We start from the raw sequence: 14,675 nt of genomic DNA, 5'->3' as shown, positions 1-14,675 counted from the left end.
GGGACAACCATGACTCTCAGCGCTGCTGGATCCACAAAAGAAGTACAGAGGCCAGAAATAGTGACCCCTCAGGAACTTAGTCTGAAATTTCCATGATTTATGGCCTCTGAGAGAACAGAAAGAAAAAAAGTCTGTTTCCCGGGCTAATCAGTCAGTCATTCCAAGTTCTGCCTCCATGTATGTGCTCTTGGGTCTGTCAGTTACAATAAGAGGGAGTAATAGTCTCTGTCACATGGGGAGCATAAACATGCTCAATCCCTCTTTCAGAAACAAATCTAGTGGCCCCAAAAAGTAACTGGCACTTGAGCCACTCTTAAAAATGTATAAATGCCTCTGCATTACATAAGCAGTGTTAGTTAAGTTACTAAAAAAAATAATTACTACCTACTTACTAAATTATAAATTATACTACTTACTAAATTATAATCAGATTACTTTACTGATTTTTTCATTGAAAAAGTAATCACATTACTAATTACTTTACTTTTAAATTACTTTATAAAACATTTTTTGTTTTTCCCACTCAACAAATTCAAAATTAAGTCTATTTTCTCCTTATTCATTGTCGCACACCCTTCAGCTGTCTCAGAAACGCAAACAGACTTGCATATCAACATATTAATTCACATTTTAATTATCTTAATACATTAATTGTATTACACATAAACAATATATTATTTAGAAACATTTGTAACCCATGTACTGAAAAGTAATTACTTTCTTTGAAAGTCTGTATATGTAATCTGATTACAAGAATTTAAAATGTAATGCATTACACTACTTTTTGTTCCTAAAAGTAATTAGATTACAGTAACTAATTACTTTGTAATCCAATTATGTTGTACATAAAATAATATCAAACCAATGGAATTTATTTGAAAGAAATATATCACACTTTTCAAGCAAAACATTTCACAAAAAGAAGTTTGTTAGGTTTCATTATAAAACATACTGTATATACACTCACCGAGCACTTTATTAGGAACACCTGTATACCTACTTATTGATGTGATTATCTAATCAGCCAATCATATGGCATCAGTGCAACACATAAAATCATGCAGATACAGGTCAGTAGCTTCAGTTAATGTCCACATCAATCATTAGAATGGGAAAAAATATGATCTCAGTGATTTCGACCATGGCATGATTGTTGGTGCCAGACGGGCTGGTCTGAGTATTTCTGTAACTGCTGATCTCCTGGTATTTTCATGCACAACAGTCTCTAGAGTTTACTCAAAATGATGCCAAAAGCAAAAAAACATCCAGTGAGTGGCAGTTCTGCAGATGGAAATGTTTTGTTGATGAGAGAGGTTACCGAAGAATGGCCATACTGGTTTGAGCTGACAGAAAGGCTAAGGTAACTCAGATAACCACTCTGTACAATTATAGTGAGCAGAATAGCATCTCAGAATGCACAACATGTCAAACCTTGAGGCTGTTGGGCTACAACAGCAGCCGACCATGACGGGCACTTTATTAGGACCACAGTGTTCCTAATAAAGTGCTCAGTGAGTGTATATTTCTCAGAATGAAGAAAAACATGTATTTTGGGGCCACTGTACATGTAACACTTTTATAGAATTTTTTTGAGTGCTTGCAGACATGGATGTGCAGGCATAAATACACAGACAGGAAGTTCAGACTTAGGCTTCAGGACAGGACTATTGACTTGATTGCCTGCTCCTCTGTAATGCCACAAACAAGAGGAGTGTATTTCCTCTCAAGGTACATTACATGTATACAATGCAGATCTGTGAGGATAATGTGCATAAAGACAAAAACATCCCTAACAAATTGCAACATCAGAATCTATACTGAAATCATGCAAATGTGAGTCAAGTTGCATGCCATCCTGTTCGTGATAGGTCCGCATTGACTGCCAAATAATCGGTGTTGCAGATTATCATACACCTAACTGATGCCAGGTGTATGATAATGGATCCCACTCAGTGAAGAACACAGGAAGAAATTATAGCTTTATTGAACTTGAGGATTTATTTGATGACCTCTGGCCGAGGTTCCTGAGACCACACACACGGGAAAATAGTTCTAGATCAGTGTAATATATTTATGCTTTTTGAAATTTTTTGACTATGTACAGTCTATGTGACTCCCCGTAAAGTCATTGTCATTCTGTATTTCATTCGTCGCTTATTTATGTTTATATTGCATAAACATACTAGCTGGGATGCCTGAAACTCTGAACAAACTAATTTATTTAGTTGTCTGTACAATCCCTGAACTTGTTTTCATTTTAAGTTCTTTTGAATATACAAACACCTCATCCCCATTTACCACTGTGAAAAAGGTAAGTGAGCCTAGGCAGAGGATGGAAATCAGGCTAGACATGGCATCCCCCATTCTTAAATACTCATATCCACTGACTGGGCGGCTGTTTCTAGTTATTTCATGGTGACTCACTGTGAGTCCACACATGTTATATTTATCAGGTCTCTCCTGGGAGTGTGCAGCGGATGCAGATGGCTATGGTACAATCTGATTCAACCCAGGCAACAGGGAAACCCTCGTTGCAGTTGGAAAAAGACAAATTGTGCATAATTTTAGAGTATAGAGTCTATGGTAGCATGTCTGAGTATGCTATGTTAAAAAAAAGAGGTGGAGGGGAGAGTGTAATACAGTCCAGATGCAAAACCCTGGTAAAAGTGATGCGACCCTAGATCTGAACTGCCCAGCAGAAAAAGAGAAACAGGGATTTGTGTGCATATCTGCATGTGTGTTGGCTGGGGTTAAGACATGAGGAAAAGAGGCCACCTGCTGTATGAATATGCTAGAAGAAGAAAAAAAAGTGCTGGATTTAGGTTTAGAGCTCATTTATGATGCTATCCATCCGATGAAGGTTATGGTTCTATCATGGAGCTACAGGGGGTTTCTATGGAATGAGAGACAAAGAAAACTCACACGCACACATTTGGCACGAACAGATGCAATGACTGGGATGGAAGCAGATGTGATTTATTATATTTACAGTGTCAAGCTGAAACAGTGGGCGGATATCAGATGGAGTCGGGCCAATCACATTGCTTCTATTTACACATCCATTCTGCGGCCTATACACTCTGGCCGCACTGCATGTGTGAGCTGTAAGTCCAAAAAGTCCAAGATGACATCCCACCTTCTCACTTTATACTGCTTCCATTTAAAGAGGCATGTTGGAGATGATAGTAATCAGGGAATCCATCCAAGTGTAAATGTGCCACTTACGTGTAACTCTAATGGAACTTCAAACATGTATCTCCCATTTTCAGCTATTAATGTTTTCAGTTTTCAGCTATTAACAGGCCATGTCCAGGTTTTAGAATCCTTTTCCCACTACTATCACATGTTCCAACTGGAAAACACTGCTGTATGTGACTCGAGTCCTATAATGGTCTCTTAAATGTTAACAATCAATGTTTCCAGCACAAAAAAAATTGTGCATCTCTTCGCCGGGTTGCACTGATTTAATCTGCAATGATAGGTGCATATATTTGGTAGTCAAAACTTAATACATTTGAATCATGTGCTGTACTATTTCAATAAGATAGTCTAGCTTATAAATAAGTTAACAATATATAATACAACTTTATACTTTATTTTACGGGACTTAACATGATACAAAAATAGTGATCACAGTGTTTTTCTTCGCAAGAGATTCGAAATTGCTATGAACAAGGGCGTTTCAAAACATTTCATGGCAATAAATTATATAATCATTATCTGACAAATAACGAATAGACATTTCAATTAAAACAATAAAAAAACATGGCTCCAGCCTTTATAAATCTCTCTTGGTCTTTGATAGCTCCTACCATGCCTGATATGTGTGGTTGGATGTGGACATTTCTTGTCTCCCATTAACGAATCATTACTCCATGCTAGTCCACATGACCAGCACATGTGAGTCTAATAAGCAGTAGCCAAACATTAGCACTACTCCAAATGCCAGTGTCTCCGTTAGCATTCAGCGGCACCTGTCCTGTTGGTTGTGTTTAGTCCAGTCTCCCCCAGTATGTGGGTATACAGTGACACAGTTCCTCACTGAAATACTCGTTTTCTTTACATCTTCTTCTCCGGGGGTCCACATTACATGGCGGCCTGAAACAACTAAAAAAAGAGAACAAATTACATTGATTAGTTGTGACATTTGTAATATCTCTATGACAGAATGACCTAAACACAAAAAGAGCATTATTTAAACCAAGCTGAAAAAACAGCTTTTTTGGAATTTGTGGAACTTGTGACGTCACAAGGACCAAATACAGTACTGTGCAAAAGTTTTAGGCACTTGTGAAAAATAGTGAGGATGTCTTCAAAAATAATGACATAAATAGATTTCATTTATCACTTAATGTCATACAAAGTCCAGTAAACAAAAAAAAAAACCTAAATCAATATTTGGTCACATGGAGTAACCTCCTCGTGGTCACGATTAAGTGGTTCTCACTCTCAATGGGGTGCGTGGTAAGTTGTGCGTGGTTCGCGGAGTGTAGCATGAGCCTCCACATGCTGGGAGTCTCTGCGGTGTCATGCACAGCGAGCCACATGATAAGATGCGTGGATTGACTGTCTCAGAAGTGGAGGCAACTGAGACTCCTCCGCCACCTATATTGAGGTGAGTAACCATGCCACCATAAGGACCTAGTAAGTAGTGGGAATTGGGCATTCCAAAAATTGGTGAGAAAGGGGGATACAAAAAACTAAAACTAAAACTAAAACTAAAAATCTGATGATTGCAACACACTCCAAAAAAGTTGGGACAGTCGAGTGTTTATCACTGTGAAACATCACAATTTCTTCTAATAACTTATTAAGCATTTAGGCACTGAAGACACAAGTTTGTTAAGTTTAAAAAGTGGAATTTTCCCCCATTCATCCATTATGCAGGTCTTCAGCTGCACAATTGTACTCAAATGTGGACTCATCGGACCAAAAAACATAGTTCCACTGTTCTACTTTCCATCTAAGATGACATCGAGCCCAGAAAAGTTGTCAGCGCTTCTGGACAGTGTTGATGTAGGGCTTCTGCTTTGCATAGTAAAGTCTTGCATCTGTGGATGCAGCGGTGCATGGTGTTGACTAACAAAGGTTTATTAAAGTAATCCTAAACCCATGTTCATGATATCCATTACAGATGAATGATGTTTTTTAAGACAGTGATGTCTGAGGGATCAGAGATCATGCGCATTCAGAAGTGGTTTTTGTCTTGCCCTTTATGTACCGAGATTTGACCAGAATGTTTTAATTAGATTGTGCACTGTAGAGGGTGAAATGCCCAAAATCCTTCCAATTTTCTTTGAGGAACATTGATCTCAAAATGCTGGATTATTTGCTGAAGCATCTGTTGGAAAATTGACAAGTCTTGAATGATCCTTGCTCTTGAAGGACTAGGCTGTTTTTGGAGAATCTTTATATACTATGACATGATTGCCTCACCTGTATTTACATCTCCTGTTTCACATTGCCTTTTTATTTTAACTCGTCAGATTGTTATTAAGTCTCAAACTGCCCCTGTCTTAACTTTTTTGGAGCGTGTTGCAATCATCTGATTTGAAAATACTGTACATTAAAAAAACAACAACAAAGAAATTCACAAGGTAAAACATCATATAAGGTGTAGTTGTACTGTTTTCAATTTAGCAAAAGATGAGTATAATTTAAAAATCACTTCTTTTTGTTTTTATTAGCATTTTTCATACTGTCCCAGCTTTTTTGGAATTGGGGTTGTACACAGGACACCTTTATGTGCCTGTCTGGATTTAAATGTTTTTCTTCATAAACGTGTACAGCTTTGACTGTTATCAAACGCAATGTCAATTTATAACTCTAAAACGATCCCCCATTGTGTTTCATTCAGCTGCGCTGTCTTGCTGTTGCTCTTTTTTGTAAACATGCACTACATTGACATCTTTGATCGTTTTGATACGTTTCCCACAATATGCGCCACGTTTTGTGCAAGTGCAACTTTTAAAAACGTGTCTCATTCTGCTGCTGCCACTGACTGGGAGAAACACATGCAGTCCTGTGTGTAAACAAACAGGGAAGATGTGAGATATGAAGACCAGCGTCTCTGCTTTGGCCTCTGGATTAAATACCAATCTGATAAAATCTGTAAGGACATATAATAACAGCCCTGTCATCATGTTCCAAATAGGATTATGTAGCAGTTTCATGCAGGTTTATGATTTATGATTGATATTAAATGCATGGAAATGCCACCAATGCCTCATTTGTTGGTTCACAGTATCAATAGCCTGTGTAGATTTTGACACTTTGCTTGAAGAGATCAAATAACATACTTTATTCATTGCTACATATGCTGACATAATGACATTTAACTTAATCATTTGGATGTCATATAAGGTCTGAATGCATCATAGGCAGAGTACCAGATGTGACAAATGTAAATGCTCTTACAGCAGAGGAGACAGACACTAGCTGTTCTGGATCTTTAGCTGTAAAACTGTACAGTCTCTGTCATTACAGTGCATGCGATACAGATTAAAGGAATAGCTCACCCAAAAATGAAAACACAATGAAAGTGAATGGTGACTAAGGCTGTCATGAGTAAACAATGACAATATTTTAATTTTGGGATAAAATAATCTGTAATTATCAAAATCATAAAAAATACTTTCTCACCTGCATGTGCCTGGGTGGAACCGCCTTCCTTTTAAGAAGCACTTGTTAGGGGACTCTGTGCATTCACACACACATTTGGTGCGGTTGAGGGGCTGACTCTTAGGACAGACCTTGGCACAGATGCACTGGCAGGTGTCCTTGTTGAAGCTCTGCTGAGGCCCGCAGACGGAGGGCTGTGCTTTACACACGCATTGACAGGTGTTCTTGTCCAGATAGCGGTTCGGTCCACAGCCTGCTGTTCTCAGCTGCTTTTGACATACACACTGACAGGTCTCCTCATCCAGCTCTTTATCTGGACCACAGAAGTCTTGCTCAAAATAGTCTTCGTATGGAGAGAAGAAAAATAGAAGAAGTCCTTATTTTCATCACTTATACATATTTTTTACAGTATATTTTGTCAGGAAATCTTTGGTCAATGCTATGGAATGCTTGACCAATTCCCAGAGCGTTATGCAAGTAAAGAACAATGTCCAGCACGCACATTTGTCAGACATGACAAACTGTTTAGCAATACAGCATTTCTGCCCAGCATTCCTTACATTATGCTACCCCCAAAGGCCTAAACAGATGTTTGTCTTTGCAACTCATTAAAAATATTAATTCTGTAAAAATATTAATTAAACAAAACTGGCTAATTCTACTCCCTTTATATTCGCATCTTGTCTTGGATTGCATAAAATGGCCTAAGTCTTTGGCTGAAGAGGGGAATTGAATTCCTGTCACAACTGTTTGTGTTTTCTAATGATTAAACTCATATCATGGTGGCTACATTATAAAGAATCAGACGTAATTACTTTCCAGGTGGAAAGAGTTTATAAATAGTCATATTAAAGGTGCTGTACTAAATTTTTTCATGGAAAGGTATGCAAAACATTGTCCTATTCCCTAAAGGATAATCATGAAATAAGTGTTGTGAGATATCTCACCTGTCTCTGGGACAGATCTAGACTCTGTAAACAGCAACAACAAAAAAATGTGTACACAGGCCGCGGTCTCTGCCTGTCATTCATTTTGCATGTTCTCGTAGTATTGTAGTTGCAGCAAATTATTGAGGCTTAATGCCATTTTTATGCCATGTTGTTCATAACAGTTGTCAGTTGTGGGTGCTATTTTGCTGCTGTTGTTTTGTTGGAGTGACCACATTAAAAACATTACTGCACAACAGAAATCTAATTGTCACTGTGTGTCCAACTCTGGGTCTAAATACACCGATCAGCCACAACATGAAAACCACCTGCCTAATATTTTGTAGGTCTCCCTTGTGCCAACAAAACAGCGTCAACCCGCATCTCAGAATAGCATTCTGAGATGATGTTCTTCTCACCACAATTGCACAGAGCGGTTATCTGAGTTACCGTAGACTTTGTCAGTTCGAATAAATTCAACAAGGTATTTCCGTCCACAGAACTGCTGCTCACTGGATGTTTTTTTTTCTTCTTTTGTTTTAGATCAGCAGTTACAGAAATACTCTAACCAGCTCGTCTGGCACCAACAATCATGCCACAGTCAAAATCACTGGATCACATTGATGTGAACATTAATTGAAGCTCCTGACCCATATCTGCATGATTTTTTGCACTGCACTGTTGCCACGCGATTGGCTGATTAGATAATTGCATGGATGATTGTTGGAGCCAGACGGGCTGGTTTGAATATTTCTGTAATTGCTGATCTCCTGGGATTTTCACACACAACAGTCTCTAGAATTTACTTCGAATGGTGGCAAAAACAAAAAACATCCAGTGAGCAGCAGTTCTGTGGATGGAAATGCCTTGTTGATGAGAGAGGTCAACAGAGAATGGTCAGACTGGTTCGAACTGACTATGGTAACTCAGATAACCGCTCTGTACAATTGTGGTGAGAAGAAGAGCATCACAGAATGCTATTCTGAGATGCGGGTTGGCACTGTTTTGGCAGCACAAGGGGGACCTACACAATATTAGGCAGGTGGTTTTAATGGTGTGACTGATTGGTATATATCATTTCACAAAATGTGTTCCCTTTTAGACATATGGGGTTTACCTCCTTAACCATATTTGAGATTCAAGTCAGGATTCATATTGGTAAAGGTAACATGGAATGTACAATGTGTTTTGTGAAACAAAGTAAAATAGATTCTGACAGTTGTTCTGATACACTTCTAGGGTATTTCGGAGGTTGGATGAATGACCTATAATTTGGTTGAATGGACATGAGGAACCCAATCTTTGCTAAAAAATCTTTGGTAACCAACAGCTTTAAACTCAAGCAGCAGATTTGAATGGTCAAAACACACAAATAAAAACATATATCACTTTACGACTAGTAGGACTAGAATGAACAGGAACTAAAGCCAATATGCAGTGAAATTCTGTTTATCCACTCCAAACATTCATCCTAGACAATAAGAGATTCGTTCCAAACAGAATCTAGTCAAAGTTGTGCACTCTGGCACCAATCAGTTCTGCAATGTTGCTACAGTATGTCATGGTCAAGCCATATAACAGCTCCAATGCCCACTCTCTCAAATGTATCTGTGCCTCTAAGGGCATACAGAACAGTCTGTGGGAGAAGGTGGAAGACAGTGAGAGAGAGAGAGAAACACACAATGTGACCCTTATATTTGATATCAGTGTAGCATCAGTTCCCCTGATCTAATCTACCACTACAGCTGAAGATCCATACCTTTGAAGTAAGCATCTATAAGTTTGAGATGGAGTATACTCAGGGTCCACATTATTAACTCTCACCAAAGCACCAAATTAAGTTGAATAACAAGACCGATAATCTGAATCTCGCAGATGTAAGCATCATGAGCGATTAAAATCAAAGACATACAAACCGTCTACTAAAGAAAACATCTGTCAAGGCTTCATCGTCTTAAACTTTTTTACTCAGTTCAAAATGTACCATTAAACTATTATCTAGGAAGTGGGTTTTTTTCTCCACAACTCCATGTGCCGACACAAACTGTTATGTATGTGAAACATTTCTCACATTAAGGCGCCTAAATTAAAATATTAGGAAGAAAAATAACAATGTTTCTTCACTTTTTATGACAGATGCAGCCATACAGAGAGAGACTCTCATAATTGATGCTTTGAGTGACACAATGATCTATTCACAAATATTGTCACAAATATCCAACAGAAAAAAATGCTAAATACTACCATTCTCTTGGGGATAAATGTATATATCTATATATTTTTAATAATGCAAACAATACAGTTTCTTGTAAAGAATACTTCCGCCATTGTTAGGTGACCAAAAAATTTGGTTCTAGATTATATGAAATTACACAACTGGACAGAGGTAAATCCATAGTGCTTAGCTGTTTGTAGTCGAGGTAAACTGATCCGCAAGATAATATGCTATTATAGCATGTACCATAAAGCTTTTCTGGCAATGGACTGGGCCAAGTAAAAGGTGATACGGGACATTTCCATGAAGCAAGCTAAAAGAATAACAATTCTGACACATTCCTCCAAGTGTGTATGCTTTATGAAAGATTAATTTCACCTGCATTTCACTACTCAACCTCAACAGTGAAGCTGAGTGCAAATCTATTATTCCAATTTGGTATGACAGTCAACAAAAATGGCCAGGATGTTACAACAACATAACCGTCCACTCTTAATCAACCTGTCTCTTCAAATCGAATACAGTGCCCCAGTATACATACAGTATAGTCTGTACAGTATCTATATCGTTGATCTCACATACAGTATATCTTACTGTCTAGTTTGGGAGCTGCTATCTATTTCTCTTAAGACTCGAGACTAGTGTTACATATCAGCCTGGGGGTCTTCTGACTGTATAACTTATGCATTCACATACTGAGTGCACCACAGGCTCTTATATCAGGTATGACCTGTCACATCAACTCAGCATGGGGAAGACAGGTACATCACTTGCACCTGCATTACATCGTCCCCCACTTAAACTGGAACTCTGATTTCAGATTGATTAGGAGGGTGATGAATTACTTGATTTTAGGATAGTACACTTTGCTGGGGATATTTTTGTGTTGCTTGAAGCATTCTTGATTGGATTGCAGCAAAGGGGGAAAGCAGCTAATATGGCAGCTTTCTTCTTCTACAAAAACTCTGTCATGGGTTTAGAGTTCAGTTGGAGGGCTTGTTTTATTGTTATGTATTCAGTGGTGCTAATTTCAGAGTGTTGCTTTTCTTGCAACAAAGCAGACTCTTGCAGACTGGCACAGATAGCATGGTTGCACTGCTGCAACCCACTCCGAGTACAGAGTAATAATTTCATCACTAAGCTTAGAAACCCTGTAAGTAAATGGTCTACTTTTAGTATGATGTTATCATCTTCACAGTGTCTTTTCTAAATGAAGTCAACACAGGATGTTTATCACATTATTTTAGGTTCATAAAAGGATGTTACCACATTTTCAGGATTAAGAGGGTGAAATGTAATAATTTAATAATTAAGCATTGAAAAAATAATATCGGTCGATCCCTAATCTGAATATTGGAGCAATAATTGTGCAATTAGTTTCACCAATAGGAACTGTAAAAATAATCACTGTTTTCAAACAAATACCAGAAAACTCCCCTTCTTCCATTGGTTGTACAATCAGATAGTCCCACCACAAACTCACACCATTGGTCAAGCCAATGTGTCGGGCTGGTCAGGATGACCAATTGGCTTACTTATAGTTGACCCTGCTTATTAAACTGGGATATGAGAAAGATTTTTAACATAGAAAAATAACACACTCCAGCTTTAAAAAAATTTAAGGTGGTAAATAAGATAAGTTCTCCCATCAGTTTTCTCTCTTCTTTTCTCTCTCTCTATGCCCATTTCTCTTGCATATAGGAACCGTAGCATACACAAAACAATGCAATATTGTAGCATTTGTAGGCTGTAAACATGTGCATTAGCACTTACCAGAATGTGGTTTTGAAAGAAGGGTGTCAGGCAGCGGCACACATCTGCATAATGGATTACTCCAGCTGTGATTCTTCGGGCATGTTTTATTTGCCACATGACATCTGTGGAGGAAATAAGTGATTAGCAAGGAGACAGACAGTATCATGGGATTTTAAAAAATCCAAAATAAAAGGCAGAATTTAAATCTCAATTCATCCTCTCTCAACAAGCATTGACTTATCTCACGACTGAAAATGCTGGATGTTGACTTTACTGTTATAACTTAAAAATGGATATTTCATAGACACATCTCTTTTGATCACAGGCTGTGTGTCTAACCTCACTGCAATTAAGCCTGTTTTCTTTTCATGATTCAATAATAAAATGGGCCAAAAACAAAATCTTTTTTTCAAAGAGGACTTTGAAGATGACTTCACTGCCTACAAAAGTACACATATGTTTTATCCAGATCACTGACATCATTTCTTAACTAAACCCTTCAAAGGAACCATCATGAAAACACACAGGGGCGAATTCACTAAACAGCTGCGCTACTTTAGCGCACAGTTTTTAAACTCAAAAACCTTAACCAGGTGCTATCTGTGTTGGTATAAAACTACACAGATCCACATTTAAATTAGGTGATTATAATTCTTTTCAGCACAAATGCACATCTTTTCAATGTCAATAAGGCATATTATCGAATTTGACTTATTCACAGAAGTCAGCGTTATTTGCCAATCGCAATTAACAATGCATTATTACTAGGTCTGTTGATTTAACATGTTAATTCAGTGCGGTTAATTATCTAAAAAAAACAAAAAAAAAAAATTACTCAATTTATGTCTCCGTGAAAAGGAATAATCTTGCCATCTGAGCAATTCAAGCTTGAAGTACCACCTGTTTTCCGCAGGGGGCAGTAAGCGAAACTCCAGCTTTATAGGCAACCTGCAGCTGTACAGAAAACAAACCACTCTTGGCTTTCTTGACGCTTACGATGGAAGAAGATGAGAGTGCATTCTTTTGTTCCAATACAGCTGGACGGAGCACAATTCTGAATGCAGGGATCTGAAGACGTGCTTTTCTAAGTTTTAAAATACATTTAAACTGACACAGCAGCAATTTGTTTGTGAAATAAATGTTTGTGTACATTTTCAAGTGATCATGACAGCAGCAAATCATCAAATGATGTTCAAATGATGGAGAAGATTGTTAAAACCACAAATATATCCAGATGTGCCAAGTAGTCGAGTGCACTTTCAGCATTTAAAGAGCCAAATCAGGTGCTTGAATTGCAGTGGAGGAGCGATGCTGTACAATCCCAGCAAAGTATGTAAAATTGTGGTAGTCTGCTTCATCTTAGTTCTAAGAACCAGCCTGCAAGATGGGGAATTGCGGTGAGTAAATTGCATCAAGCACTATTTTTGGGGGGCATGTTTATTACCTGAATTGCATAGTTTCTTCAGTGAATTGGGTGCTAAAACAAAACAGACACTGCTTGAAAATAAGCAATGCTATCAGTGGGTGCAGTTTTTATTGTTTTATACTGTGTACTTGGTTTTGCTTGACTCTGCAGGGTCTGTCAACAGGAGGGAAGACTAAGTGCGATTTAAGACAGAAGGAAGAAGAGAGTGATTCTATCAGAGTCCCTTGCTTTCCAGCTAACAAGCAGCACATGTTGGAGCTGGCATGGAGGTCATATTGAATGCGGTAGAAGGCACCAGCATACTACAGAGCATTAAATCATGAGCAGTATGGGTCAGATTATTTAAGATCTTTCAAATAGCATATTCAGATGCCACAAAATCAAGCTCTTACTTAACTGTGATATTATTTAAGAACCTAACTTGATATAATAACAGGTCTATTATGAGACACAACTGAAGGATTCTTACATGGAAACTTAAATGGAACGTCTTTCACTCTCATTTTGCATGTGGTGTAAATGTGTCTGCCCATATCAAGTCATAGATGTGCCAATTCAGTATGTAGGGATGGGATTCACCAGCATTCAAATGTTTCAAAACATCCAAATGTTTCAAATGTTTTTATTTTTTTATGTAAATTTTTTTTTATTTTTATATATATATAAATAGTGTAATTCTTTGAATGTTGTGCAATACACCAAGTATTGCAATTCAATTCTGCAATACAGTGTGAAACCATTTTGTGCCTTTTATTTGATATTGCTTGCAAAATACATGTTGCACATCAAGCTTTTTCTTTCCTTTAACAGTGTAAAAACTGACATAAATCCAGACATTTTTTGATTGTGAACAAAGCATAATCTGTGAAGCCAAGCTGTCAGGTAACCTAAATGTAAATAAAATGTGCTTCATGTGGTAACATCTAAACTAACTTTTTTTTTTGTTTTTTTTTGAAAATGTTATTTGATCTGACTTAATCAACCTGACAAATTAGGTTACACAAATAAAATTAATTTTTATTGGTTAAATCAAGTAAAAAGAGATCATTGAGGTAACAAATGCATGTTATTTTTTTTTTTTTTTTTGTGTACTTCTGCCCAAAAATAAAACAAAGATCTTTAACAACCTTTAGAGGCAATGCATTTTGTAATATGTAGCAATATGCCTTGAAATGCAATTGTCTTGAAATATCAATGCCTTGTATCAGTGTATCAATCCAACTTTGTGACATAACCAATTGTGACACCAAATTTTTCCATCACCTCTACTATCCATCGCTGACTATGAGGAGGGTCCAGACTGAATTCATAGATTGGCTCAAGCCAATCTCCTTGTCTGCACCAGTATTCATCTATTTTCTTATGGCCTCAGACTTTAAGTCCAAGCTGCAGCTACTGGGCAATGAAATCACAGGCTTCCACCAAGATAAACTTTACTCTGGCTTCTCTTGTTTGAAGTGAGATGAATCTCCAAAATTGGATGGAAAGTGAGCGCTATACTCAGAATGGATTGAGATTGGTGTGATGTGTTGCTTAGCTTTTCCACTAAGTGTGGACTGCAATCTGTCTGGGATTTGATAGTGCCTGCAGGCAAGAAAAATGATATGGTGTAACTCATCGACAAAAGTCTTGTTCTATTAAACTGTGTAAAGATGTTATTTCTAAAGCCTCTTTGAATTTCAAGGCTATCTTTTCTATTTGCATTGAGTGCGATCAGTGTATATGCATATGG

The 14,675-nt window shown here is 37.6% G+C and overlaps 1 protein-coding gene across 2 annotated transcripts in view; it reads right to left on the bottom strand.

Annotated features, from left to right (window-relative positions):
* Positions 1 to 697: 697 nt before the first annotated feature.
* The window catches only part of vegfc (vascular endothelial growth factor c), a 69,399-nt gene continuing 55,421 nt past the window's right edge, over positions 698 to 14,675 (bottom strand). Inside the window, exons 5-7 of one of the 2 annotated variants that reach the window (XM_051702974.1) lie at positions 11,536 to 11,639; positions 6,643 to 6,964; positions 698 to 4,107 (exon numbers count right to left, since the gene is read on the bottom strand). In XM_051702974.1, the coding sequence (XP_051558934.1) occupies positions 3,993 to 4,107; positions 6,643 to 6,964; positions 11,536 to 11,639 (541 nt within the window). In that variant the 3' untranslated portion in view covers positions 698 to 3,992. The remainder of the gene's footprint in view (positions 4,108 to 6,642; positions 6,965 to 11,535; positions 11,640 to 14,675) is intronic. The other variant, XM_051702973.1, reaches the window with a different exon arrangement.

This window comes from Myxocyprinus asiaticus, chromosome 7 (genome assembly GCF_019703515.2).
Source record: "Myxocyprinus asiaticus isolate MX2 ecotype Aquarium Trade chromosome 7, UBuf_Myxa_2, whole genome shotgun sequence".
Classification (NCBI taxonomy): domain Eukaryota; kingdom Metazoa; phylum Chordata; class Actinopteri; order Cypriniformes; family Catostomidae; genus Myxocyprinus; species Myxocyprinus asiaticus.
This window is presented reverse-complemented; position numbering and strand designations above follow the sequence as displayed.